The sequence below is a fragment of the Colobus angolensis genome, unplaced genomic scaffold, assembly GCF_000951035.1.
Source record: "Colobus angolensis palliatus isolate OR3802 unplaced genomic scaffold, Cang.pa_1.0 Scaffold381, whole genome shotgun sequence".
Lineage (NCBI taxonomy): Eukaryota > Metazoa > Chordata > Mammalia > Primates > Cercopithecidae > Colobus > Colobus angolensis.
The window spans coordinates 441,661-465,960 of record NW_012117166.1 but is presented as its reverse complement, the minus strand read 5'-3'; the positions used below and the strand labels follow the sequence as shown (position 1 = coordinate 465,960).

At 47.7% G+C, this 24,300-nt stretch overlaps 1 protein-coding gene across 4 annotated transcripts in view; it reads left to right on the top strand.

Moving 5' to 3' along the window:
- The window catches only part of TRIM3 (tripartite motif containing 3), a 24,884-nt gene extending 1,497 nt beyond the window's left edge, over nt 1-23,387 (top strand). For 3 of the 4 annotated variants that reach the window (XM_011954315.1, XM_011954316.1, XM_011954317.1), the window contains 11 exons: nt 6,627-6,794; nt 13,738-13,969; nt 14,191-14,342; nt 14,549-14,729; nt 15,001-15,733; nt 15,855-15,958; nt 20,594-20,761; nt 20,973-21,141; nt 21,396-21,466; nt 22,551-22,691; nt 22,815-23,387. In XM_011954315.1, coding sequence (XP_011809705.1) covers nt 6,664-6,794; nt 13,738-13,969; nt 14,191-14,342; nt 14,549-14,729; nt 15,001-15,733; nt 15,855-15,958; nt 20,594-20,761; nt 20,973-21,141; nt 21,396-21,466; nt 22,551-22,691; nt 22,815-22,967 — 2,235 coding nt within the window. In that variant the 5' untranslated portion in view covers nt 6,627-6,663 and the 3' untranslated portion in view covers nt 22,968-23,387. The remainder of the gene's footprint in view (nt 1-6,626; nt 6,795-13,737; nt 13,970-14,190; nt 14,343-14,548; nt 14,730-15,000; nt 15,734-15,854; nt 15,959-20,593; nt 20,762-20,972; nt 21,142-21,395; nt 21,467-22,550; nt 22,692-22,814) is intronic. The other variant, XM_011954318.1, reaches the window with a different exon arrangement.
- Nucleotides 23,388-24,300: the final 913 nt, after the last annotated feature.

Genomic DNA, 24,300 nt, shown 5'->3' with positions numbered 1-24,300 from the left:
GGAGGGGGAGTGTGGGGGGGAGGGAACTAAGACCATCCTCTAACACGTTTAGCCTAACAGTGAAAACTAGAAGTCAAATCATCGAGGTAGTGCAAGATGGGATTTATTCATAGGCTCATGGTATCTGTAGAGACTCTTGGCTTGAGAGGGAACCTTGAGAGTCTCAGATTTTGAGAAAGCACCCCTCTTCTCCCAATTTACAAGTAAGGGAATGGGGTCAGAACTTGCCTAGAGTTTCACCTTGTGTTGGTGGTGTTAGCTACAGTGTCAAGACTAGATCCTAGATCGCCTCACTTTTTAAACCTAGCCACATTTTCAGAGGCAGAATTGCGGATGTAGTCTAGCTTGTATCTGAAAGGCGAAAGAAAAGGCATAATTGAGAAGACTGCCAGGGTTCTGGCTTGTGTGGGTAGGTGAGTGGTGGTGTCTTATATTTATTTATTTAGATTTATTTATTTTTATGCTTTTAGGATGTAAAAGCATCATGTGTAACCTCTGCCTTTTTGAGATTTGCAGTCTGTCCATCTGGTCCATATTTCTTAGTTTCTCTTGTTTCTGTTTCTTTATTCATTGTTTCCCCAATGTACGTATCCATGTCCTATTTGTCCCTCAAGATAGCTCAAATACCCTTTCCTCTGGAAGCCTTCTTTATTCTACACCACCCTCAGAGTTAGATACTTCCTCCAGTTTGCTGCTCTAGCAGTTTGAACATGTCAATATCATGGTACTTATCACATTGTAGTTACGTGTTTCCATTTCTGTTTCTCACATTAGTCTAAAAACTTGTGAAAGACAGGGAGTGTGTCTGATTCAGCTCTGTGTCTCCATTTCTCAGCTGAAGGACCTGGCCCACAATGTGCCCAGAGAAGTCTGATTGAATGGTTCATTCACTTTACTCAGTCTGGCAGTGTTGGGGGAGATGGCCATGAATTTCATTGCTTTGCTTCCCTGCCAATCTTATTTAAAGGATTCATTGGCTTTAAGGATTTTGCCTCATCCAAGGCTTCATTTGTTTCGGAGAAAGCCCAAAGACTGTAACCTGCAGTCATTTGTCATTTTTTTGAGGTCTCAAATGATCAGATAAACCTGGAAGCTAGTGAGTAGACGTGAGTTATTTTAGCAAGCAAGTGAGCCTAGCTGGCCTCTCACATCCATTTTCAACAATGCCTTGGTTACCTCCATTCACAGCTGTGTAATTCATGTATACTGGGAATCCTGTGAGATTGTAGGAGGAAGTCCTGGGGGAAATTAATGCTGTTTGAGAATTTGGAGAAACTGAAAAGCCTTGAAACACATGCTTTGCAGATGTCCAGGATCTAGTGGAGTCAGCACTGGCTGTCTTCATTTGTTCACAATCAGCTTCTTGCTTGACTCCCTGGATCTGGCTTCCTGTCCTCCAACCCCTGAAAACCACACACTCTGAGATAAATGAGAGCCTCTCTGGGCTTAAATAATGGGACCTCTGCAGCATTTCACTCCCTTGTTCATGAAGTTCTCTTCTCCCTTGGCATTCATGACATCTCTGTTTCCCGATTCTCTTGCTTCTCTGGCTGTGCCTTCTCAATCTTCTTTGCAGACTCTGCTTCCTGGGCTTATCTCTTAAATATTGAGGTTCCTTGGGGATAGGCCCTCCTTTCTCACTTTACCCTCTCTGGGTAATGTCATCCACTTCCATGGCTTCAGGAACCATCTCTACACTAACATCCAAATTCATGTCTCCAGGCCAGATGTCTCTCTTAGGCTTCAGCGTATGTTGCCAACTGCCAACTGGACCTCTCCACTTGAATTACATCCCATAGGCACCTCAGATTCATCACATTAAACACTGAACTCTAGCTGGGTGCTGTGGCTCATGCCTGCAATCCCCACACTTTGGCAGGCCAAGGCAGGAGGATTAGTTGAGCCCAGGAGTTTGAGGCTGCAGTGAGCTATGATCATAACACCACATTCCAGCCTGGACAACAGAGTAAGACCCTGTCTCTTAAAAACAAAAATGAAAAAACCTTAAAAGATAAACACTGAACTTATCATCCTCTCATCCAAATTGCTCTTCTTTGAGAGTTTCCAAAGAATCGTCTGTTAATTCCTTCTTCTCCCCTAACTCTTCATATGTAAATACCCAGCCACCAAGTTCTGTTGCTATCCCCCTGCAAAATTCATTTATCTTGGCCTCTCTTTGCTATTCTCCTAATCAAGGCAGTTTCTTAATTTTCCATCCTTGCCCTTTAAACTATTTTCCACACAGCAGCCAAAAATGTACTTTTGTCACTCTGTACATAATAGCCCTCACCACTACCAAGGTTTTCCTTTGCTTTTTGGATAAATCCCTCATCCCCTAGCAGGTAAGGGTAAAGTCTCAACTCCTTGATAAGCCCAACAAAGCATTGCATAATGTATCTTTTGCCTACCTCTCCATCTTGTTTCTTAGCCCTCCCATCACAGTGTCTGTCCTTTCTTTAGGAGAAAGTAACTTTCCTTAGGAATTACTAAAGTTACTTTCTTTAGGAGAAAGGCTGGCCTCCAACCTCTGGACCCATCCCTGCTCCAGATCTAGGTTAGGTAACCTTTGTACTCCTGGAACAATTGGTGCTTCCTCATCATGGTCTTCACCACTTTGCATTGCAGTAACCTATTTATTAGATTGTGGAATCCATGAAGGCTGAGCTGTGACTATTTGTCTTTGTGTCCCCAGGCCTAGCAGCAGTGTCAAGTGAATGCTGAATAAGGGAATGAGGTGCCTTGAGAACTAAGCCATAAAGGATGGTGGGAATAACCAATGCAGGGATAGCAGAAGGCAGTCTGAGGAAGGAGAGTGAAGTCCAACTCTGAGACCAAGGCCTTATAAGTGTCTGCTGTGATAAACAGTCCACTTGAACCTCCACCTATAGGATCTTGGGGGCAAATCTCTAGAGCACAGTGGGATGGAAGAGCTAGGACCCCACGGGAGGAAGAGAATCTCAGATTCAGGCAGGGGTGTGGCCTCAGCGGCTGCATGCCCAGTAAGTCTGGGAGGGGAACTGAAGCAGGAAGGGGAGGAGGTGGGGAGGAGCTATTGGTCCTTGGACGTAGCCCAATCCCCGCCCCTGTGTGATAGTCTGGGAGAGCCCCTAGGCTTGGAGAGAGGTGGAGCCTGGCATCCAGCTACCCCAGCAGGACCCAGCAGACCACTCCCACTCTTCCTCCCAGCCTTTCCCTTCACCAGACAGAAGCTTCAGCTTGCCTCCCGCCTCCTGGTCCTTCTGCCAACCTTCAATCTGTCCTCCCTCCTGCTATGTTTTCCTGGTATTAAGTCTTCAGACTCCAGAACCCATTACAACTGTAGAGAGAACATCAGGATGCCAGTGTCCACATCAGGAGAGGATACTTTCAGGCATGCCCTTCCCACTCTACCCAGGTCCACTCTTACACAAACAAAAGGCACAGCAACTCAGCCCTTCTAGCCCTCCCCAAATCTAGACTCCCTCCTGCATTCATTCATTCATTCATTCATTCATTCACAGTCTTTAGAAAAAGGCTCATAATGCATCTAACAGCACAGACAATGGTGACCTGGTCCTATTCACTGCCTATTTTGGAGTAATTCAGCTATTGTTCTGCCACCCTTCATGACCAAATCCCTGACATGCATTGTCTACATCTGCTGTGTTAACTTCATCTCCCATTTACTCTTCAGTCACTCTGACGTGGCTTCTGCCCCTGTCACCCCACCACAGCCAAATCTAGTGGACACTTTTCAGTCTGTTTCTTATTTCACCCCTTCTTTTTCTTGCACTGTTCTATTGATTTCTTTGGTTTCACACTCTCTTGGTTTTCCTACCATTTCTCAGGGTTCTCTTTCTCAGTCACCTTTGCTGGCTCCCCTCCCTTGTGCCAGGCCCTTTTCTTATCACTGTCTGCCCTCTGTCCCTAGGTGGTCTCATGTGTTTTCATTGCTGTAAGTGCCATTTATATGCCAGTGATCCGAAATCAGTAACCAGCCCAGACTTTTTAGCTCCTGTATTCTGTTTCTCACTTGACAGCTTTACCTGGACATCACAGAGACACATCGTACTTAGCATACATAGAACAAAATGCCCCAAATCAGCTCCACCTCAGCTCTCACTGTCTCTATTCATGGCCCATCATTTGCTAAAATGAGAAAGCTAGGAGTCATAATTGACATCCCTCTCACACCCAGTTCATCTTGATGTCCTTTTGATTTCTCTTTTATTTATTTTATTTTTATAGAGATGGAGTCTCATTATGTTGCCCAGACTGATCTTGAACTCCTGAGCTCAAGTGAACCTTCTTCCTCATCCTCTCAAAGTGCTGGGATTACAGATGTGAGCCATCTTGCCTGGTCAATGAATATTTCTCAAATCAGTCCAGCTTTTTGCTTGTAGCTCAGATGATACCCTGCATTATCTTACCCAAAGAACTTTGGTAGCTTCCTAACTGGTTTCTCTGATTCCACTCTTGCTTCTCTTTGTCTTCAATTCTCACAGCTGCCAGAGTAGCTTTCTAATTTATTTTCACTGATTTATAAACCACATCATCCCCCCCTCCAACTTAGAATAAAATCACTTTTTTTTTGAGACAGAATCTCACTTTGTCTCATCCCAGGCTAGAGTGCAGTGGCACGATTATGGCTCACTGCAGCCTCCACCTCCTGGGCTCAAGCAATCCTCCCAGCTCAGCCTCCCAAGTAGCTGGGACTACAGGTGTGTGCCACCATGCCCAGATAATTTTTAAATTTTTTGTAGATATTGGTCTCATTATGTTGCCCAGGCTGGTCTCCAATTCCTGGGCTCAACGATTTTCCTGCCTTGGCCTCTGAAAGTGCTAGTATTACAGGCATGAGCCACTGCACCCAGCCAAAATCACATTCTTAATGGCGGTTATAAGGTCCTTCTTGATCTCATGTCCACCTGTCTTCCCAAACTCACCTCTTGCTTTTATTGACTTGGCTCCAACCACACAGTCCTTTCAGGTTCTCCATGAGCCTTCTGCATAACGACCTTTATTATGCTGTTTCTTCAGCCTAGAATGATTTCCCTTCCTGATTCCCTGTTGTTTCTCACCCTCACCCATACCATTTTTCTCCCATCCACCCAGAATTCTGCTTAAAAGTTACCTCCTTGGAGAGCCTTCCCTGATGACCCAATCAAAAGTGTTCTTTCTCACAGCATCCATTTTTTTCTTTATATCACTTCCCTGCCACCATTGTTTACTTTTAGAATATCTGCCACCACCTCCCCACCACAGGGACAGTGACCATATCTGTTTTATCATTCCATTCCTAACACCTGTGCAAAGTAGGCAGTAAATATTTATTGAATTCCTGAAATCAGTTCAATAAGTATAGGTCAATCTTTTTGTCAGACTCTGTGCTAAGTGCTAAGAATGAAAACATAAAATAAAATGTAAGTACATAAATAAAATGCCTACCCTCAAGAACACTGCATGGAATGGAGAAAGCAGAGAAGTAACAAGAAAATCACAGCATAGCTTCTAAGAGTTAGGATGAAGTAAATACAGGGTGCTGAGGGACACAGAGGTAGAGCACCCAAGCCAGACTCTGGGTGGTCATGGAAGGTCTTCTAAAGGAGGTGACATTTATATGGGGACCTGAAAGATGCGTAGGTGTCACATCAGCCAGGAAAAGGGGCCAGGAAGAGGATCTCAGGACAGAGAGAACGAATGGGTGATCTCCCAGAAGCAAAAGAGAACAAGGAGTTTTCCAGGAACTAGGAAAACAAACAAACAAAAAAACAAAACAAAAAACTAGCAAGAATGATTGATCATAGACTCATGAGACATGAGGTTGTAGAAAAGGTATGGGGCAAAGTTATGCCTCATTGGCCAATTTAAGGACTTTGGACAATGGAGAACCACTGAAGGAATTTAAACAGAGAGTAGTGACAAGATCAAATCTGTATTTTAAAAGCTTCATTCTGGCTGCAAGGAAGATAGATGGAAAGGTGTCAGTGAGGAGACAAGAACACCAGTTAAGAGGCTATTGCTGTATTCCAGGAGAGAACTGATGGTTGCCTGAATTGGAGCGGGGGAGTAGCTGTGGGTTTGGAGACAATGGTTTAAGATATTCAGAAAGCAGTCCTGAACTGGATACCAACTGGGTGTGAAAAAGAGTGCAGTTTCAGGTAGTTGTGCTAAGAGGTGGGTCAGGGAATAAATGGAAGAGCTGCAGGTAGTCAAAGGAGAGACACTCCATTCAGGTCTCTTGGAGGAGGATTTGGGGGAGGCAGAGGAGATGAAGGGTAAGTGTGTCAGTGAAAATGGACATCTCTGTACCATGCACTCAATATACACTATGTCACATTTTCAAATTATTATTCTTGTAATTACAAATTAAGACACTGAGGCTCAGATAAGTTATATGAATTGTCCAAACTCACACAGCTCATGAGAGACTGAGCCAGGTTTGAAACCCAGTCTAATCCTACGTCTGTGCTCTTAAACAGAACACCAGGCTCAGGGGTCACATCACCCTGATCCTTCCAGTCACTGCCCTGTCTTGCCCCTAGCAGGAAAGAGGTGGGGGCAAGTTCTTTGCAGGGGATTTGAGTGGCGGGGATTGGGTGGGGAGAAGTGCTGGATTCCCTGGTGCTGACCATCTCTCCGTACAGAGGCTGGTGTGAGTGGCAGGAGCCAACTGTGGGCGCCATGGCAAAGAGGGAGGACAGCCCTGGCCCAGAGGTCCAGCCAATGGACAAGCAGTTCCTGGTATGCAGCATCTGCCTGGATCGGTACCAGTGCCCCAAGGTTCTTCCTTGTCTGCACACCTTCTGTGAGAGGTGAGGGGATATGTGTACTGGGGAGGGATGAGGATCCTGTGGGCTCCCCTGAGGGAGCATGTGTAAACCTGTAGAAGGTGAGGGCAACATGCTTACTTGGGAGGAGAGCAGGTGAACCCCAACCTGCAGGAAATGAAGTTGTGGGGGCAAGAACCTGTGAGAGAACCATAAGCTTGTAACACTGGGCCATGGTTCCTGTCCAGAATAGGGCCTTCTCTGCCCTTTCCCAAACCTCAAGGCGGCTTTTGACACCACCTTATAAATCAAACAGTGTTGAGACTCAACCAGCTTTGGCATCAGCAATTTATGACTAGTAGGAGGATATTTGAAGCTAGATCTGTCCTTCCCTGCTTGTCCTCATTGTTGTCCTCAGGTACTGAGTGAATGGCAACCCATCCCAGCCTCTGGGCTTCTATCAATCATTTATTCATTTAACAAATATTCATTTATTGAACAACTACTATGTGCCAGACCCTGTCCTAGGCATTGGGTATGCAGTGATGAGCAAAAACAGATATGATCCTTACTCTTTAAAAATGGATACACAATAGTTTACATATTTACGGGGAACATGTGATATGTTGTTACAAGCATAGAATGGGTAACAATCAAGTAGGGTATTTAAGGTACCCATCACTTATAATGCTTACTCTTAAAGAGCTAACAGTCTAGTGAAAGAGAAAGATAGTCATCAAATAATCATATAGCCAGATTATAGATAAATAGAACTTTTAGTAAGTGCTGCAAATAAAGTGCTGAGCTATGAGAGATTGGCATATGGAATCTATTATGGTTTGGAGAATCAGGGAAGGTTTCCCTGAGGAACAATTCAGAGGATGAATAGGAGTTAACTAGGTAAAGGGAGTTGGAAGAGCATTCTACACAGAAGGAAGACCATTGGAAAAACCCATGTGACATGAGAAAATATGTCAGGTAAGAGGCCTGGAGGAAGCCTGGTGGGGCTAGAGCAGAGTGAGTGTGACTGAGAGTAGCATGGGATGAAGCTGGAGAGGTAGCTGGAGGCCAGACCATCTAGGGCTTTGTAGACCTGTTAGGGAATTTTGCCTTTACCCTGAGAGCCACATGAAGCCTTTGCAGGGTTTTATATGTGATCGCATCTGTATTTTGACAGTATTCTCTTGGGCCCTCATCTCTCATTGTTCTTTCTTGGATGGCCTGGTCCCTGGGTCTTCTCACCATTGCCTCTATCCACACTTTTCCTCTGCCTTCTGCTCCAGTTGAAACCTGGCTCTGCACCAGGGATACTGCTTCCCTGCCAGCCCTGCTCTTTGAGATTCCAGCTCCACTGCCCACTCTCCTTTATCAACTGGAAATGGCCTCAGTTTTCTTGTCCATTCAAGTTCTTCTGTCAACCTGGGGACAACCACCCTCTTGTGCCTGTTGGTTCTTAACTGTTTCTTCAGGGTTGTCCCCCATTCCACCTCACTTAACACTCCCTCCCAACCATGCCCTGAATCTTATCATCCAGCATCTTATCTGTAGTCATAAACTCCAACGTTCCACTCCTGGCTCCCATTACCCCACTCCCATTACACCACTTTTGACACAATATAAATGTCTAGCCCCTTTGACTGCTCCCTCTTTTCCCAGTCACCAACTGCATGCTGGCCTCCCTTTCTTTCCTGCCCATCCTGGACCGTGTGGCTGACCGACTGGCTCCCCTGCAGTTCTTTCACATCTTTATCCTTTGCAAAGCCCATGCAATAGAAGCTCAATGTTGGATCAGAGCCAAAATTGGATGTCTCTGCACTTTCTCCTGTGCCCAGATCACTGAGCACTCCTGGAGAAAATCAGTGGCTGAGAAATTTTAATAACAATAGCTACCATGTATTGATGCTTACCGTTTGCCAGAGACTGGCTAAGTGATTTATACACACTGATTTCCTTAATCCCTGCAACAGATACTTTATTAACTTCATTTTATTATTTTATTTTTATTTGTTTGTTTTTTGGTTTTTTTTTTTGAGACATAGTCTCTCTCTGTCACCCATGCTGGAGTATAGTGGTGCCATCTTGGCTCACTGCAACCTGTGCCTCCCGGTTTCAAGTGATTCTCCTGCCTCAGCCTCTCAAGTAGCTGGGATTACAGGCACATGCCACCATGCCTGGCTAATCTTTGTATTTTTAGTAGAGACGGGGTTTCACCATGTTGGCCAGGCTGGTCTTGAACTCCTGACCTTGCGATCCGCCCACCTCAGCCTCCCAAAGTTCTGGGATTACAGGCCCACCGTGCCCAGCTTGTTTTAATTTTTTAATTTAATTTTATTTTTTTAGAGATGAGGGTCTTGCTGTATTGCCCAAGGTGGACTTGAACTCCTGGGCTCAAGTGATCCTCCTGCCTCAGCCTCATGAGTAGCTGGGATTACAGGTACAGGCCACCACACCCAGGTATCCCCATATTAGAGAGGAGGAAACTAAGGTTCAAAGTCAGTAGGTAATTAAAAAATATCTCTGGCCAGGTGCAGTTGCTCATGCCTGTAATCCCAGCACTTTGGGAGGCCAAGGTGGGAGGTTCACTCGAGCCCAGGAGTTCCAGAGTAGCCTGGGAAACAACATAGTGAGATGTGGTCTCTACAAAAGAATTTAAAAATTAGCTGGGTGTGGTGGCATGCACCTGTAGTCCTAGCTACTCAGGAGGCTGAGGTGGGAGGATCATTTGAGCCTGGGAGGTAGAGGCTGCAGTGAGCTGTGGTCACATCACTGCACTCTAGCCTGGGTGACAGAGAGAAGCTCTATCTCAAATTAAATACATAAACAAATAAAAAAATTAAATATTTCCAAGGCTACACAGCAAGTACATGGCTGAGGTCTGAATCCAGTTTTCACTGCAGAGCTCTCACTGTATCCCTTGGTCTCTGCTCTCAGAGTATGTTCTAGTGGGCAGTCACTGACAGTAAGCAATCAAGAAAACGAGAGCTGCAGCTTGTATTAATGTTTTGCAGGATATAAACAGAGAGAAGTAGGGGTGTTTGGGGCGAGAACTATTCTATAGAGTCATCAAGGAAAGCTTCTCTGAGGAGGTGACATTTGACCTGAGTTCTGAGGATAAGAAGGAGACAGATTGTTCCAGGCAATAGAAAAATCTGTGCAAAGTTCTTGAGGAAGAAGTAGACAGGACATGTTCAGATACTAGAAAAGAAACCAGTGTGGCCAAGTGAGGAGGAAAGTGGGATGAGGTGAAGTTGCAGAGAATAAGGGCAGTGTAAGGGGGAGCTTGTAGGTTTTCGGAAAGTGTTTGGATTTTATTCTAAGTGCAATGGGAAACCATTGGAGTTTAAAAAATATATATACACACACACACATACACACATACAGGGAAATAATCTGATGTAAAAAGCTCACCCTAGCTGTTATGGAGAGAATGGATTATAAAGGAGCAAGAGTGGAATCGGAGACCAGATAGGAAGCTATCATGAGCCAGGTACACTTGACAAATAGGAAGGGGATATTGCTGAATTAGAAGGTATTTTGCATGGGGAAACACTAGATTCAGTGAGCTGGGAAGAAAGCTGCTGAAGAATAGAGTGGAATCGTTGAAATGCAGTGATAGTTGATGAGAAATGGGTGTTAGTGGGAGCATGAGAAGGGGGAAAAGATCATTGAGGATGAGAAGGTCAAGGAATTAAGAAATCACAATGGGGGATGGATGTTAGTGCCACTGAGAATGATGACAGAGTGGTGGTGGGGGTAATGGAAGAAGTGAGTGAGCTAAGAGAAAGATGTCCACAAATGGAGGTGGGGGCAACCATTAGGTTAGCAGAGACAATAACAATGAGTGATATAGATAGAAGGCATGAGCTTCAAAGGAGTTAGAGTTGAATAGTTTAGAAATGTTCCAGTTGGGAAGAGGGAGGGCTCAAGCCCACCTTCTGGCCCTAAGGAGTATGAGACAAAAACCACTCTACTTGAGAGGACTGCAGGGAAAAGTAAGTCACAGTTAAATAAGTTAGGTTGGGCATGGTGGCTCACGCCTATAATCCCAGCACTTTGGGAGGCCTAGATGGGCAGATCACCTGAGGTCAGGACTTCAAGACCAGCCTGGCCAACATGGTGAAACCCCATCTCTACTGAAAATACAAAAATCAGCCAGGCATGATGGCATGTGCCTATAATCCCAGCTACTCGGGAGGCTAAGATAAGAGAATCGCTTAAACCCGGGAGGTAGAGGTTGCAGTGAGCCAAGATTGTGCTACTGCACTCCCACCTGGGTGACAGAGCAGGACTCCATCTCAAAACAAAACAAAACAAAACAAAAAAACACCCAAAAAGCAAAAAAAAAAAAAATTAAATATGTGAATACTTGTGAAGCACTTAGAATCATGCCTGGCACATAGTGTTTGTCAGATTTTAATTAAGATCCTAAGTTATAGGAAACAATAAGGCATGAGATTGAGGATATGGGAGAGTTTGCACAATGCAGATCTTCACTCCACAAATTTGAGGTCCCCAAATACAGCTGCCTTCAGTTCTCATATCTGTTTCTAGTAAGTGTCCTCTGCCCTCCCATCAGTGACTAATCTGAGCCATCATCAGGCCCCTGAATCCTCCATCGTTCACTCTCCTGTGTCCCCTGTACCCCTCTACATCCTCCTCTCCTTTCCTCCTTCCCTCCATTCAGAGACTGACATCCAGTCCTCCTCTTCAGGCCAATCCGAGGCACTCCTCAATCCTCTGCACTCCCCAATCCTCAAGATCTTGTCCTCTCAGTTTTCTAGTCTCTTCCCCTTCTCCTTCTCCCCTGAGTCCTCCATGCATAAGCAAGCTCAAAACTCCCATGCCAAACAGATAAAAACCCTTTGTCACCTTGTCCCTTCCTAGCACCATCCAGCCCCTCAACCTCCTTCTCATTTGAACTTTCAAGCTCCCCTTCACTCAACTTCCAGCAGTCAAGCTTTCCTTCTTCTGCCACTCCCTCCCTGTTTTCCCTACAGACAAAGTACCCTCGCATTTGCCAAATTCAGTAGACATTTTCCTGTCCTTACCTTACCCAACTCCTCAGCTGCTTTTGACACTGATGACTACTCATTCCCTCCTGGAAATGTACCACTCACTTTTCTGCCCTAACACTGCTGCTCCTCCTGCCTCTCGGCCTGGTCTTCTTTGTTGTCCTCATTCGGTTTTTGCTGAGTGCTCTGTCCCTCTCTCTTATCACCATCTATGCTTTCTTGGCTGATCTCATCCTCTCCCAGTGCTACCAAAGCCATCTAAATGTTGATGGCATACCCATCTCTTGTCTCTAATCTTCTTTCTCCTAACTGTCTACTGGTGACCTAAACCTAGATGTTTATTGTTAAAGTAAATTCAACCAGGACAAGGCTGAACTTTCCTATAGCTACTCCTCTTTCTGTGTTTCTCATCTTAGTGAATGTCACCACTATCCACTCAGTTATCTAAGCTAGGAAGCTGGAAGTCAATGAAGACTCATCACCTCCCTTTTCCCCATATCTAATCAGACAACACCTCCCACCTTCCCTCCTTCTTAAACACTTCTCAAATTTGTTTCCACCTCATAGTCTATATTACTACTGCCTAAATCCAGGTCTTCCTCACTTCCTGCCTAGATTATTATAAGAGTATACTGGTTAAACACATACTTTGCATTTGAAGACAGGCTTCAGCACCCACTGCTGTTGTTACCTTGGGCCACTTGCCCTTCCTCCTGCTAACAGAAACACAAATCAGAAAGCATGGCACCTGGCACGTATGCACTTAATAAATGGTAACTAGCTGATGATGCCACTGCCCTCGCCACCCTCCCCCCCACTCCCCTCCACCCCCCTCCACCCCATCTGCTGTCTCATTCCCTTTAAATTCATTCCCCACACAGAGGTGGTGAAGAGGAGCTTGGTAAAATGTAGACCTGGCTATACCACTCTGGGGCAGCTTCCTATTGCTGGTGGGATAACTTCTAAGCTCCTGGATTTCTCTCACCATTCCTTGCCTTGGACTTTGTCTCTAGCCAGCCACATCAAACTGCTCACAGTTCCCTATTCATACTATGTTGCTTCTTGCTGCCTTCTGTATCTGGACTACCCTTGCCCCTCTGCCTGCACCTTTCTTTGGTCAGGCTAACAATTATTTATCCTTGAAGATTTAGTTTACATCAACTTCTCTGAAGACTTTCCTGGACACCCTCTTCACCTACCTGAGCCAGATGCATTTCCTTATCACTGTATCTATCATTCCTTATATTAACAATAAGTAATACAAGTAGCCTACCATATATAGTGCTATTGTGAGTCAGGCATTTTACATTAAATTCTCTTCAAATATAAATACGTACTTTACATGTAATCCTCTAACACTCTGTGAAGTCTGTACTTCTCCATCTTACAAAGGAAGAGTCCTTCACTTGCCAAAGTTATGTAACTTGTCAGGGGTCACACAGTATAACAGGTGACCGACAGGGTGTTGCCCTGGGCAGCCTAGCTCCAGGACCCATTCCCTTAATCATCATGTTATTTACTTCTGTACTATTCCTGTGACTTTTTTCTCTGTAGGTGGGAAGTATTTTAAGGGTAGGCACTGTGCTTTATCTTTTTGTCCCCAGAGCTTGGCATAAATTTGGCAAGAGTAGATAGTAAATGTTTAATGAGTTAAAGAAGTTGGGCAGGGGGTGCCTAGTTGCACATTCCTATGAGAAGAATTTGTGAACACCTGTGAAAGGTGAGCCTGTGTGCACACTGTGAGGAATGTGGATAGTCTGCTCTTCTAAGAGGGGTCAGGGATGTGTTCCTCAGTTGTAAGAGGCAAGGCCATTATACCTGCTGGCAGATGAGATGTGTCAAGCAGAGAGGTTTTAAAATGAAGTGTAATGGCACACCTGTGAGGGAAGGGGTCGGCACCCATGGGAAGTATAAGGAAGGGTGCACTTATGCTACCCCATTCACTCTGGTCTTCGACTCTCCTTCTTCCTGGACAGGTGTCTCCAAAACTATATCCCTGCCCAGAGCCTGACGCTATCCTGTCCAGTATGCCGGCAGACGTCCATCCTCCCAGAGCAGGGTGTCTCGGCACTGCAGAACAACTTCTTCATCAGCAGCCTCATGGAGGCAATGCAGCAGGCATCTGATGGGGCCCACGACCCAGAGGACCCTCACCCCCTCAGTGCAGTGGCTGGCCGCCCTCTCTCCTGCCCCAACCATGAAGGCAAGGTGGGCCCAAGCGAGGCCCAGTGAGGCCGGGACTTGGGGTGGGAGGAGAGGAGAGGCACTGGGGGGTGCCGAGTGGCTGGGTGAAAGGGTACTGCTCTGGATGAGTGGTCCAGGTAGGGGGTGCACTTAGAAAGTAAGGGGCAGGGAGGGCAGGTGGGGAGGGGAGGGGACAAAGAAGTGTGATGTCTAGCCATTACCCAACTGGAGTCCTTATACTACAGACGATGGAGTTTTACTGTGAGGCCTGTGAGACGGCCATGTGTGGTGAGTGCCGTGCCGGGGAGCATCGTGAGCACGGCACAGTGCTGCTGAGGGATGTGGTGGAGCAGCACAAGGCGGCCCTGCAGCGCCAGCTTGAGGCTGTGCGTGGCCGGTAGGCACTGGGCAGGGTCCTGGGCTGGTGGGGCCACAGGGATGGTGTGGGAGAGGAATAAAGGGTCTGGGAAGGGCAGACATAGAAGTCACAGGGAGGTCTCAGGAAGGAGATCTCCACAAAGGCAGCAATAGGGTCCCCAGGGAGAAGGGAAACTTCTGCAAAGCCACCCTCAGCAACTCTGGCATGAGATGTTCCCCCTCCAGATTGCCACAGCTGTCTGCAGCAATTGCCTTAGTTGGGGGCATCAGCCAGCAGCTGCAGGAGCACAAGGCAGAGGCCCTGGCCCAGATCAGTGCAGCCTTCGAAGACCTGGAACAAGCACTGCAGCAGCGCAAGCAGGCTCTGGTCAGAGATCTGGAGACCATTTGTGGGGCCAAACAGAAGGTGTGTCTTGTGTTCACCTTTCCCTACCATCGTCCTTTGTGATGGTTTTATTGCCTCCATTGTTCCTCTGTCTTCCACACCAGCTCCCCATTCCCCAGCCTAGATATTCTGCCTCCTCACATGCCCTCAGTAGGTGCTGTGGGCATCTGTGTCCTCTGTCCACAGGCACCCTCCTGTATTTCTTTTATGCCACAGTGCTACAACTTCAGTAATCACAGAGACTCCCCCTGTGCCAGTCTGCTCACCCACTCCTCCCCCTACCCATCCTCAGGTGTTGCAAACCCAACTGGACACTCTGCGCCAGGGTCAGGAACACATCGGCAGTAGCTGCAGCTTCGCAGAGCAGGCACTGCGCCTGGGTTCGGCCCCAGAGGTGTTGCTGGTGCGCAAGCACATGAGAGAGCGGCTGGCGGCATTGGCGGCACAGGCATTCCCGGAACGGCCACACGAGAATGCACAGCTGGAACTGGTCCTTGAGGTGGACGGGCTGCGGCGATCGGTGCTCAATCTGGGCGCACTGCTCACCACGAGCGCCACTGCACACGAGACGGTGGCCACCGGAGAGGGCCTGCGCCAGGCGCTAGTGGGCCAGCCTGCCTCGCTCACTGTCACTACCAAAGACAAGGATGGGCGGTTGGTGCGCACAGGCAGCGCTGAGCTGCGCGCAGAGATCACCGGTCCGGACGGCACGCGCCTTCCGGTGCCAGTGGTGGACCACAAGAATGGCACATATGAGCTGGTGTACACAGCGCGCACGGAAGGCGAGCTGCTCCTCTCAGTGCTGCTCTACGGGCAGCCAGTGCGCGGCAGCCCCTTCCGCGTGCGTGCCCTGCGTCCTGGGGACCTACCACCTTCCCCTGACGATGTGAAGCGCCGTGTCAAGTCCCCTGGCGGCCCCGGCAGCCATGTGCGCCAGAAGGCAGTGCGTAGGCCCAGTTCCATGTACAGCACAGGCGGCAAACGAAAGGACAACCCAATTGAGGATGAGCTCGTCTTCCGTGTTGGTACAGACAGCCGAGGGCAGAGCCAGATGGGCCAGGCTCAGGTAGTGGGTGGGGAGGGAAGGGAGGTTCAAAATGACCTCTGAGGGAATTCTTTTGTTTTCCCTCTCATCCCGTCCCACAGGCAGTCGTGGAAGGGAGAAAGGTGAATTCACCAATTTACAAGGTGTGTCCGCAGCCAGCAGCGGCCGCATCGTGGTAGCAGACAGCAACAACCAGTGTATTCAGGTAAGCACCTTTACCGCTCGACTCCACCACCAAAATAAGAGTTTTCAAGCTACAGCCTCCTGAAAAGATAGAAAGCACAGGTCACCTCCTGGAAGATGGAACCCTGCAGATAGTACAGTTCCTTAAGAGCGGTGAATCAAAGGATCACCCCTTATGCACCCGCCGGCCACCCCATTCCCATAGGCCACAACTGTAACCAGCACCTTCAGTCAGAAACCAGAGTTTACTATGCTTGTAGCCTCTACTTTGTAGGCCATGGCTTAGGCCAAGTCAGCTCCTGGACTGCAAAGATCTGGCTCATTCCTCCTTCCCTTCTGCCTCTCCTTGAGCCTCTTACTTTCTCCCTTTTCCTCCTGGTGGCCAGGATGCAGGCCTGCCCTCCCTTGCTGTCTTCCAACATGCTTGCCTGACTCCTGAATGTATGTAGTCTGTCTGGAGTCTCTGCACTTATCAGGTTGGCTAGACAGTCACATGGGGGTATCTTGGCCAAAGCAGCTATCTTTCAGTGGCTAGAAGTTGTAGCATAACCTCACAGGTGTTCCTCCCACTGCCTCTCCCATAACCTCATACAGCTGATTATAGCATCCACCACACCGAATGGACATGGTTTCTGCTGCACTGTGAGCTCCTTTTCAAAGCCAGGAAATGTGCCTTTTTCTTTCTCTGTTTCTTGTAGTAAAAACTCAGAGCCTAGTACAGTGGGTACCAGGGTAGTTGACACAGCAGAGCAGTTAAAAGCTCCGGCTCTGAAACCAGACACCTGAACTTGAAATCTAGCTGTGTCACATACTAACAAGTCACATGACCTCTTTGAGCTTCAGTTAACTCATGTGTAAAATTAGGAAAAGTGTATCTGATAGGGTTGTGGGGAGTGTTAAATGATGTACTGTACTTGACATCTAGTGAAACTTCTGATGTTAGCTATTGTTAAAAATATCATCATCCAGGTGGAGGCTGTAAACAAAGGCAAGCAGGTGGGAAAGAGCTGGAGGAGGTGGTTCAGGGAACTGGAAGGAGCCCAGCAGGCTTGGAGGTAGATTACTATTAGAAGCCGGGGGTAGCTGAGGTCAGATTGTAAATGGTTTTGGAGATGGAGTGTGGAATTTTTATTTTATCCTATAGGGGATTGTTTCTAACTACCATGCACTTTACTTCTTTGAAACATTTTACTGGGTAGCAAAACTTTTCGCTGAAGATCCTTACTTCTCAACACCTATACGTTTAAACTTCCTGACCCTGCTTGAGTACTCATATCATTGATCCAGCTGTGCTAAGGTCCTTTCCCTCAGTGATGGCTACTCCCTGACCCCTGCTTTTCACCTAACAGTCTAAAAGTGCCAGGGACTCTTCTGTGGCCATATTCCCAGTTCTGTCCAGTCTGCCTTTACTCCTACCCTATTTCTAAGAGCAGAGGAATGGAGAGGCCCTGTGCAGCACAAAAGGCATTTGGGTCCAGCCTGAATAGTGAGGAGGGGATTGCAGGGGAGTAATGAGGTGGTGCTGAGTCCCTACTCAGTTACACCTTCCAGCTCCTTTCCAACTCCCTAGGCTGGGAATGCTTCCTGGCATAAAAGTTGAGATTTGGGACCCCTTCTCTGTTGTGCGCACACACAGGTGTGCTCCCTGCTCACATGCACAGATAAATGCCACTTTGTCTGTCCTGGTGAGGGGGCTGAGCTTCCTCATTACTTTTTGTTTGTTTGTTTGTTTGGGACAGGGTCTCTGTTGCCCAGGCTAGAGTGCAGTGCTATGATTACAGCTCACTGCAGCCTTGACCTCCTGTGCTAAAGCGATCCTCCTACCTCAGCCTCCCAAGTAGCTGGGACTAAGGCGCATGCCACTATACCTGGCTAATTTATTTTATTTTATTTTTATTTTTAGTAGAGACAGGGTCTCACTGTATTGTTTGGGCTGGTCTGGAACTCCTAGGCTCAAGCTATCCTCCTGCCTTGGTGTCTGAAAGTGCTGGAATTACAGGCATGAGCCACTGCACCTGGCCTCCCCATTGTATCAGAGTGGGCAATCAAGAAGGAACACCTGGTATAGCTCCACTCTCTTCCAAACACCTGCTACTTCTATGGCAGTCCTCCTCTTGCTTCTACTTCCATCTGTCCTCTGTGTCGCCACTGCTAGGAGCCTGGCTCAGATTTCTAAGTTGAGTTTCTGCTTCTCTTACTCTGGAGTCCTTAGGGCTGGCATGGGCTGGGCTCCCTGGTGAGGTCTGACCCCCCGCCTCCTCCTCTCAGTACATAGGGATTGGGATCCTCACGACATGACCGTTTTCTCTTTTGGATCCTTCTATGTTGGAGGATGAGGCAGACCCCCTCACTGAGTGGAACCAGCATCAGTTGACAGAAGACAAAAAACATTTTGTGATTCTGAATGAATGATTTGATTTGTATATATTATGTCCTTGTGTAATTGTGTAAGCTCCCAGTTTTATCAGCTCTTCTGTGAAAATTCCCTCATTCCCTTAGGCAGAATATTAAATCACATTCTTCTCAGTTCCCTCAGCCTTTTGCTGCTGTACTTTTCGTACTTTACTGGAATCACTGGTTTGTTTTTGTTTTTGTCTGGTTTTGTTTTGTTTTATTTTGGTTTAAGTCTTTCTCCCCCACTAGACTGTGAGATCCCTGAAGTCAGGGATCTACTTTCAGATACCATGGTATAGGAAAGAGATGTTAAGGACCAATCTAGGACACCAGCAGATTCTAGAGATATTAAGGAAGCAAGAATGGCAGATTTTGCTGAGTCGTCGAATGTCAAGAATGGCAGGACTTTGTGAACTGGGTAGATGGTGTTGCCGTTCAGGAGCAGGCCCAGGTTTAAGTTGATGAATTCGCTTTTGCAGATGTTTGAGATAGCTATGCAGCATTCAAGTGGAGATGTCCAGTTCAGGTCTGAGATTGAGCTGGGGAGTTCATTCATTTGTTGAATGTCTACTATGTGCCAAATGCCATATCAGTGCTGCAAATGCAGCAGCAAACAAAATAGATGCAGTCCCTATGCCATGCGAGGCTTACATCCTTAGAAGGGGACACTGATATTTAACAGTTACTTAGCTGCAAAAAGATAATTGTTATGAAGAGAGCTGTAAAGCATATATCCTGGTGACCTAAGTTGATGTGTGCATATTGATTTGGTAGGGTGGAGGGTGGTCATTAAAGTCTTCTCTGAACAAGTGACCTGGAAATTCTAAGAATGGAAAGATGAGTAAGAGTTGGCCAGGTGTCAGGGGTGGGATAGAATTGGACTGGAAGAACAAGATATCCCAAAGCCTCATCAGTATTGGGCCAGAACCTGAGCTGCTCAAACTGGAGAGGCATTACCTCACTGCTGAACCTGTACCTTTTAGTCCCTCTCACTTCTATTTAGCTTGTGGAGCTCGTGGTATCTCCCTTCTCATACTGATGAGTGCTGTCCTGCCACAGGGGACCACTGCAGAACCCAAGAGCTGTGCTGGTCAGCCAGAGAAGAGCTTAGTAGAAGGCCCACATTAGAAGAAAGGGACGCCTGTTGGTGGTACCAGTTTAAACAGCCCTGCAGGACTAAGAGATGGGGTTGGTGTGGGGCAGGGACAGGGAGACCAGTCCATTAAGGAAGGCACAGGTTTGAATCCAAGAGCAAGGCCAATGCCCAGAACTTGAGTTCTCCAAGGCCGCTCCTGGCTCTCGTTCATCTTGTGTCCCCAGAGCCTATAACAAAGCAAAGTGTATGAGACTTACGTAGTGCGTAATGTTTTGACTGTGAAGGAAAAGCCAGAAAGCTTAGCTAAAGCGGGAAGGAGGATTAAAGGAGGTGCTTTTGGGACAGAGAGACCTGAGCATATTGGGCAGCTAAAGTGGAGGGAGTTGGAGAAGGGAGAGGTTGAAAGGTTCACTCTGTCTAGGAGGAAGGTTTCCTTGTCATAGCCTGAATGAACTAATTCTTGTATAGATTCTCCTCTCTCACCTACCCCATTCCAGTCTGCTACTAAGTCTCATGAGTCTACCTCCTACATGTGTCTTGAGTCCATCTGCTTCCCGCCAGCCAATTTCCTTGGTCCAAGCCATCATCATTTCTCAACTGGAATACTGCAACAGCCTCTGACTGGGTAGCTTGACTCCTCCCTACAGCCAGAATGTTCTTTCTTAAAAGCAAAATTGATCTTGTCACTGCTATGCCTAGAAATGTTTAGAGACTCCTCATTACACCCAGGATAAAACATAATTCCTTCTTTTGTTCACCTGGGTGCTCCCTGCAGTCCAGCCACACTGGACAGGTCCTCGAGTGGTGCCCATACTTGACTTTGTGCCTTTTACAATCTGCTCACTCTGCTCGAATACCTTTCCTTTTCCTTTTCTGGCCGTATTTGGTTTATGTGGCATCCTTATTAGGCTATTTGTTGAGACATCTTCTCTTGGAGCCTTTTCTCACCATTCCCCTTCATCCCTTCATGTTCTCACAACCCCATTCACATCTCTGTTGCATTCCCCCAGACCTGCTGCCATGTTTGATTTTTGTCAGTAAGTGCTTGTTGAATGACTGAATAAATGGTGGTAGGGGGGTCTCCTCCCTCAAGATCCTACTCCCTTCTGTCTGTGCCCACAGTGTCACCCCTCCTACCTGCTCCCTTCCCTTGCTCCTCTGCTCCAGGTTTTCTCCAATGAGGGCCAGTTCAAGTTCCGTTTTGGGGTCCGAGGACGCTCACCTGGGCAGCTGCAGCGCCCCACAGGTGTGGCAGTGGACACCAATGGAGACATTATTGTGGCAGACTATGACAACCGTTGGGTCAGCATCTTCTCCCCTGAGGGCAAGTTCAAGGTGAGAGGCCTGCTGTCACTTTACTTACCCTGGTGTCCAGCTGAACTGACCAGTCTAGTGCCTCTTGGTGGTTAGGGTCTGGACTGATCCAAACCTACCTCCTCCTCCTCACTGTTCTTTCCCCAGCCCAAGGTTCTGCTTTGATGCTGGGTTAGGACTACTATCCCCACTAGTCAGAATAAAACTTCTTATGGATATTCTCTTCCTCCAGACCAAGATTGGAGCTGGTCGCCTCATGGGCCCCAAGGGAGTGGCCGTAGACCGGAATGGACATATCATTGTGGTCGACAACAAGTCTTGCTGCGTCTTTACCTTCCAGCCCAATGGCAAACTGGTTGGCCGTTTTGGGGGCCGTGGGGCCACTGACCGCCACTTTGCAGGTATGGGGGGACAGCTCCAAGATTTATGCTGATACCCCTGTTCCAGAGACCTCCACTAGATACCCCAGCTCTAAAGGCCCTTTCCTCTTATATCTTGGCTCTGGAGATCCCACTTCCCTATACTTTAGCCTTGTCATCTCAGTCCTAGAGATCCCACCCCTCTTCTAACACCCTAGCTTTATCTTCCCAGATACTCTTCCCCATGCCACTCGGTGTCCCAGCTTACTGCCCTGAAGACTACTTTGTATTTTCAGGGCCCCATTTTGTGGCTGTGAACAACAAGAATGAGATTGTAGTAACGGACTTCCATAACCATTCAGTGAAGGTCAGTGTCCTCCCTCCCTCCGTGACCACTGTCCCAACATCCTTTCCTCTTCCACAAGACTCCTCTCTATTTTACCTCCTCCTTTTCCCCCTTGAGATCACTCACTCAAACAATACACATTTACACATTTATGGCATGGCTGCTTTGTCCCAGGCAGTATGCTAGAAGCTGGAGATACAGTGATGCACAAGGCAAATGTATTCTGTGTCTTCTTGATTATAGTCTAGTAGGGAAGAGAAAAGGTAACCAAAAAATTACAATATGATGTAATAGATTCTGTGATAGGAAGGTACAGGGAACTGTGGGAAGGGATACTGAAATGTATGATTCAGGAAAGACTATGTGAGGAGGACCTCAAGCACAAGTGGGAATTAAATGGAAGGCAGAGGAGGACGAGAGTGTTTGAGACACAGAAAGAGCCAAGAATGGAGGTGGGAACCTTGATAGTGTGTTTGAGAAATCACAAGTAGTTTAGACTCAACTTGAGGAGCAGACCGTGAAAGCTGAGTGTGAGGCTTGTGTTCCCCCTTAAGGGGCTTACTTTCCTTCCAAGAGCTATGGGGAGTCACAGTATTGCAGGCAGGGGAGTGATGCAGTCCTGGGTGTCTTAGATCACTCAGGCTGAGGCAAGACTGAGGCAGGAAGATCAATCTTTTGCAGTGATCCAGATGAGAAATGATGTGAGCCTGGACCATGAGAAAGACATGGCAGTGTATGCATAGGGTGTAGATTTGAGAGAGAGATTTGAGATGGAATCAAGGGTTGTGTTAATTCATTGGCTTATCAAGCAGAGAAGAAATTGGAGTCAAGAGTGACTCATGGCCAGCTGGGTGGCACCAGTCATTGAGATAGAGAACTGAGAGAACTGATTTCCCAGAGAAAATGAGCTGTTAGATTTGATATTCCCAACAGACATCAGCAAGAGTTGTCCAGTAGGCAGTAGGGCACATGGATGTGAAGCCTGTGAAGCAGATTTGGGCTGTAGCTGTAGATCTGGGTGGGGGTCCTCAGCCCTGGGGCTTCACCCTGTCCTCCTCCAAGGCCTGAGGCCAGGTCCCCAGTCCCTAGCCCCTTCCCCCACCAGGTGTACAGTGCCGATGGAGAGTTCCTCTTCAAGTTTGGCTCCCATGGCGAAGGCAATGGGCAGTTCAACGCCCCCACAGGAGTAGCTGTGGACTCCAATGGAAACATCATTGTGGCTGACTGGGGCAACAGCCGCATCCAGGTGAGTAAGGCCTAGAAATGACATGAGGGGGAGGTTTCCTGCTGTGTCTCATATGCCCATTCCCCCAAAACAGACTCATCTGCCTGATCTTGCCTCTCCCTCCATTCTCCACTCCTTCCCCAGGTATTCGACAGCTCTGGCTCCTTCCTGTCCTATATCAACACATCTGCAGAACCACTGTATGGTCCACAGGGCCTGGCACTGACCTCGGATGGCCACGTGGTGGTGGCTGATGCTGGCAACCACTGCTTTAAAGCCTATCGCTACCTCCAGTAGCTGCACAGAGGCCCTGCCTGGCTTGTGGAGGGACAGACATTGGGGTGATTGGACAAAAGAGGGTCTGGCTGGGAGGTGGGCCAGACCTGGCAGCACTGAATGTGGGCTGTGGGCGTGGGTGCACCCGGTGCCCTCCCTCTCCTACCCCCACCCCCACGGTTGCACTTTATTTATTCGGTTCTTGCTTTGGTGACTGGGTGAGCCTGGACTGTGGTCCCAAGGATGTGTGCAGAGCTTCACCCTACCCTTCTTTCACACCTCCCCTCCCCTCTCAGTCTGCTCCCCATCCCCCAGCCTGGGGCCAGAACAGCCTCCTACTCCAGGACAGAAGTCTCTCTAGTTGTCTCCCTACCACCCTATACACACTGACAGAGACAGCAATACCCCACCCCCCATATTAAATAAATGTCTTCACCAAGATGTTTTTGCTGGGTTCTTGTGGGGCAGGGCTGCAGTTAAGAGATGGGATGGTGGGACTAGCTCTGGACTAAAAGGTGGGCAAGCAGGCAGGCAAGGGACCCAGCTTCCCAAGCAGGTCCTGATGTTTTGAAACTTGCATAGAGAGAAGCAAGAAAGGGTGAACCCATGGGACCCTGAGCCACCTGCCATATCCCCATCCCCAGGCCCTACAGAAGTAGGCAAGTCCTTCGCCTATCTGCCCTGGGGCTGGGAAGAATTGTGGGGTTGTAGGGGGAGGGAATGACCTCTGCCCAGCACACAGCCAGTAAGTACAGAGAAAACAGTTTCAGGGTATGAAAGCAACTTTGAAGTCCAAGTCTGGGCAAGGGAATTGAGGCTAGCCCAGGTGGTAGCTATGTGTAGGAGACTCCATGGCTAATTTTAAAAGTCATCCCTGAATCCCTGGAGCCCTGATGTATCCGCTTTCTCACCTTTCCAAGATTGCTGCTCCTTCCCTGCAGTGGAATGAGGGTCCTCACATTCTCTCCTGGGCTCTAGTCTGCCAGGGTTTTGCTGCCATCTCTGGAGAGAATTGAAAGCAGCAGTCAGTGATGATTTGGCAAGTAGGTACTATGATTTCTCTCTACAAAAGACTGAAGCTCACAGAAATAGGTCATACTGTTGATGAAGAGCAGAGCCCAGATTTGAATCTGTAGCTGTCATACTCCTAACTGGTAAAGTTATAGCACCCTGTTCACCCTTGTGCCCCTTGCACCTAGCATGATGGCTGGCAGAGAAAGCATTCAACAAGATTTGGGGAATGTTGGATCTGGGAAAGTAGATCATGAGAGGTCATGGAAAAGATCAAGACATTGATCTGGTATAGCACAATTCCTGGGGCTAGGATAAGAGGGACTATCCATGGATCTGTCTA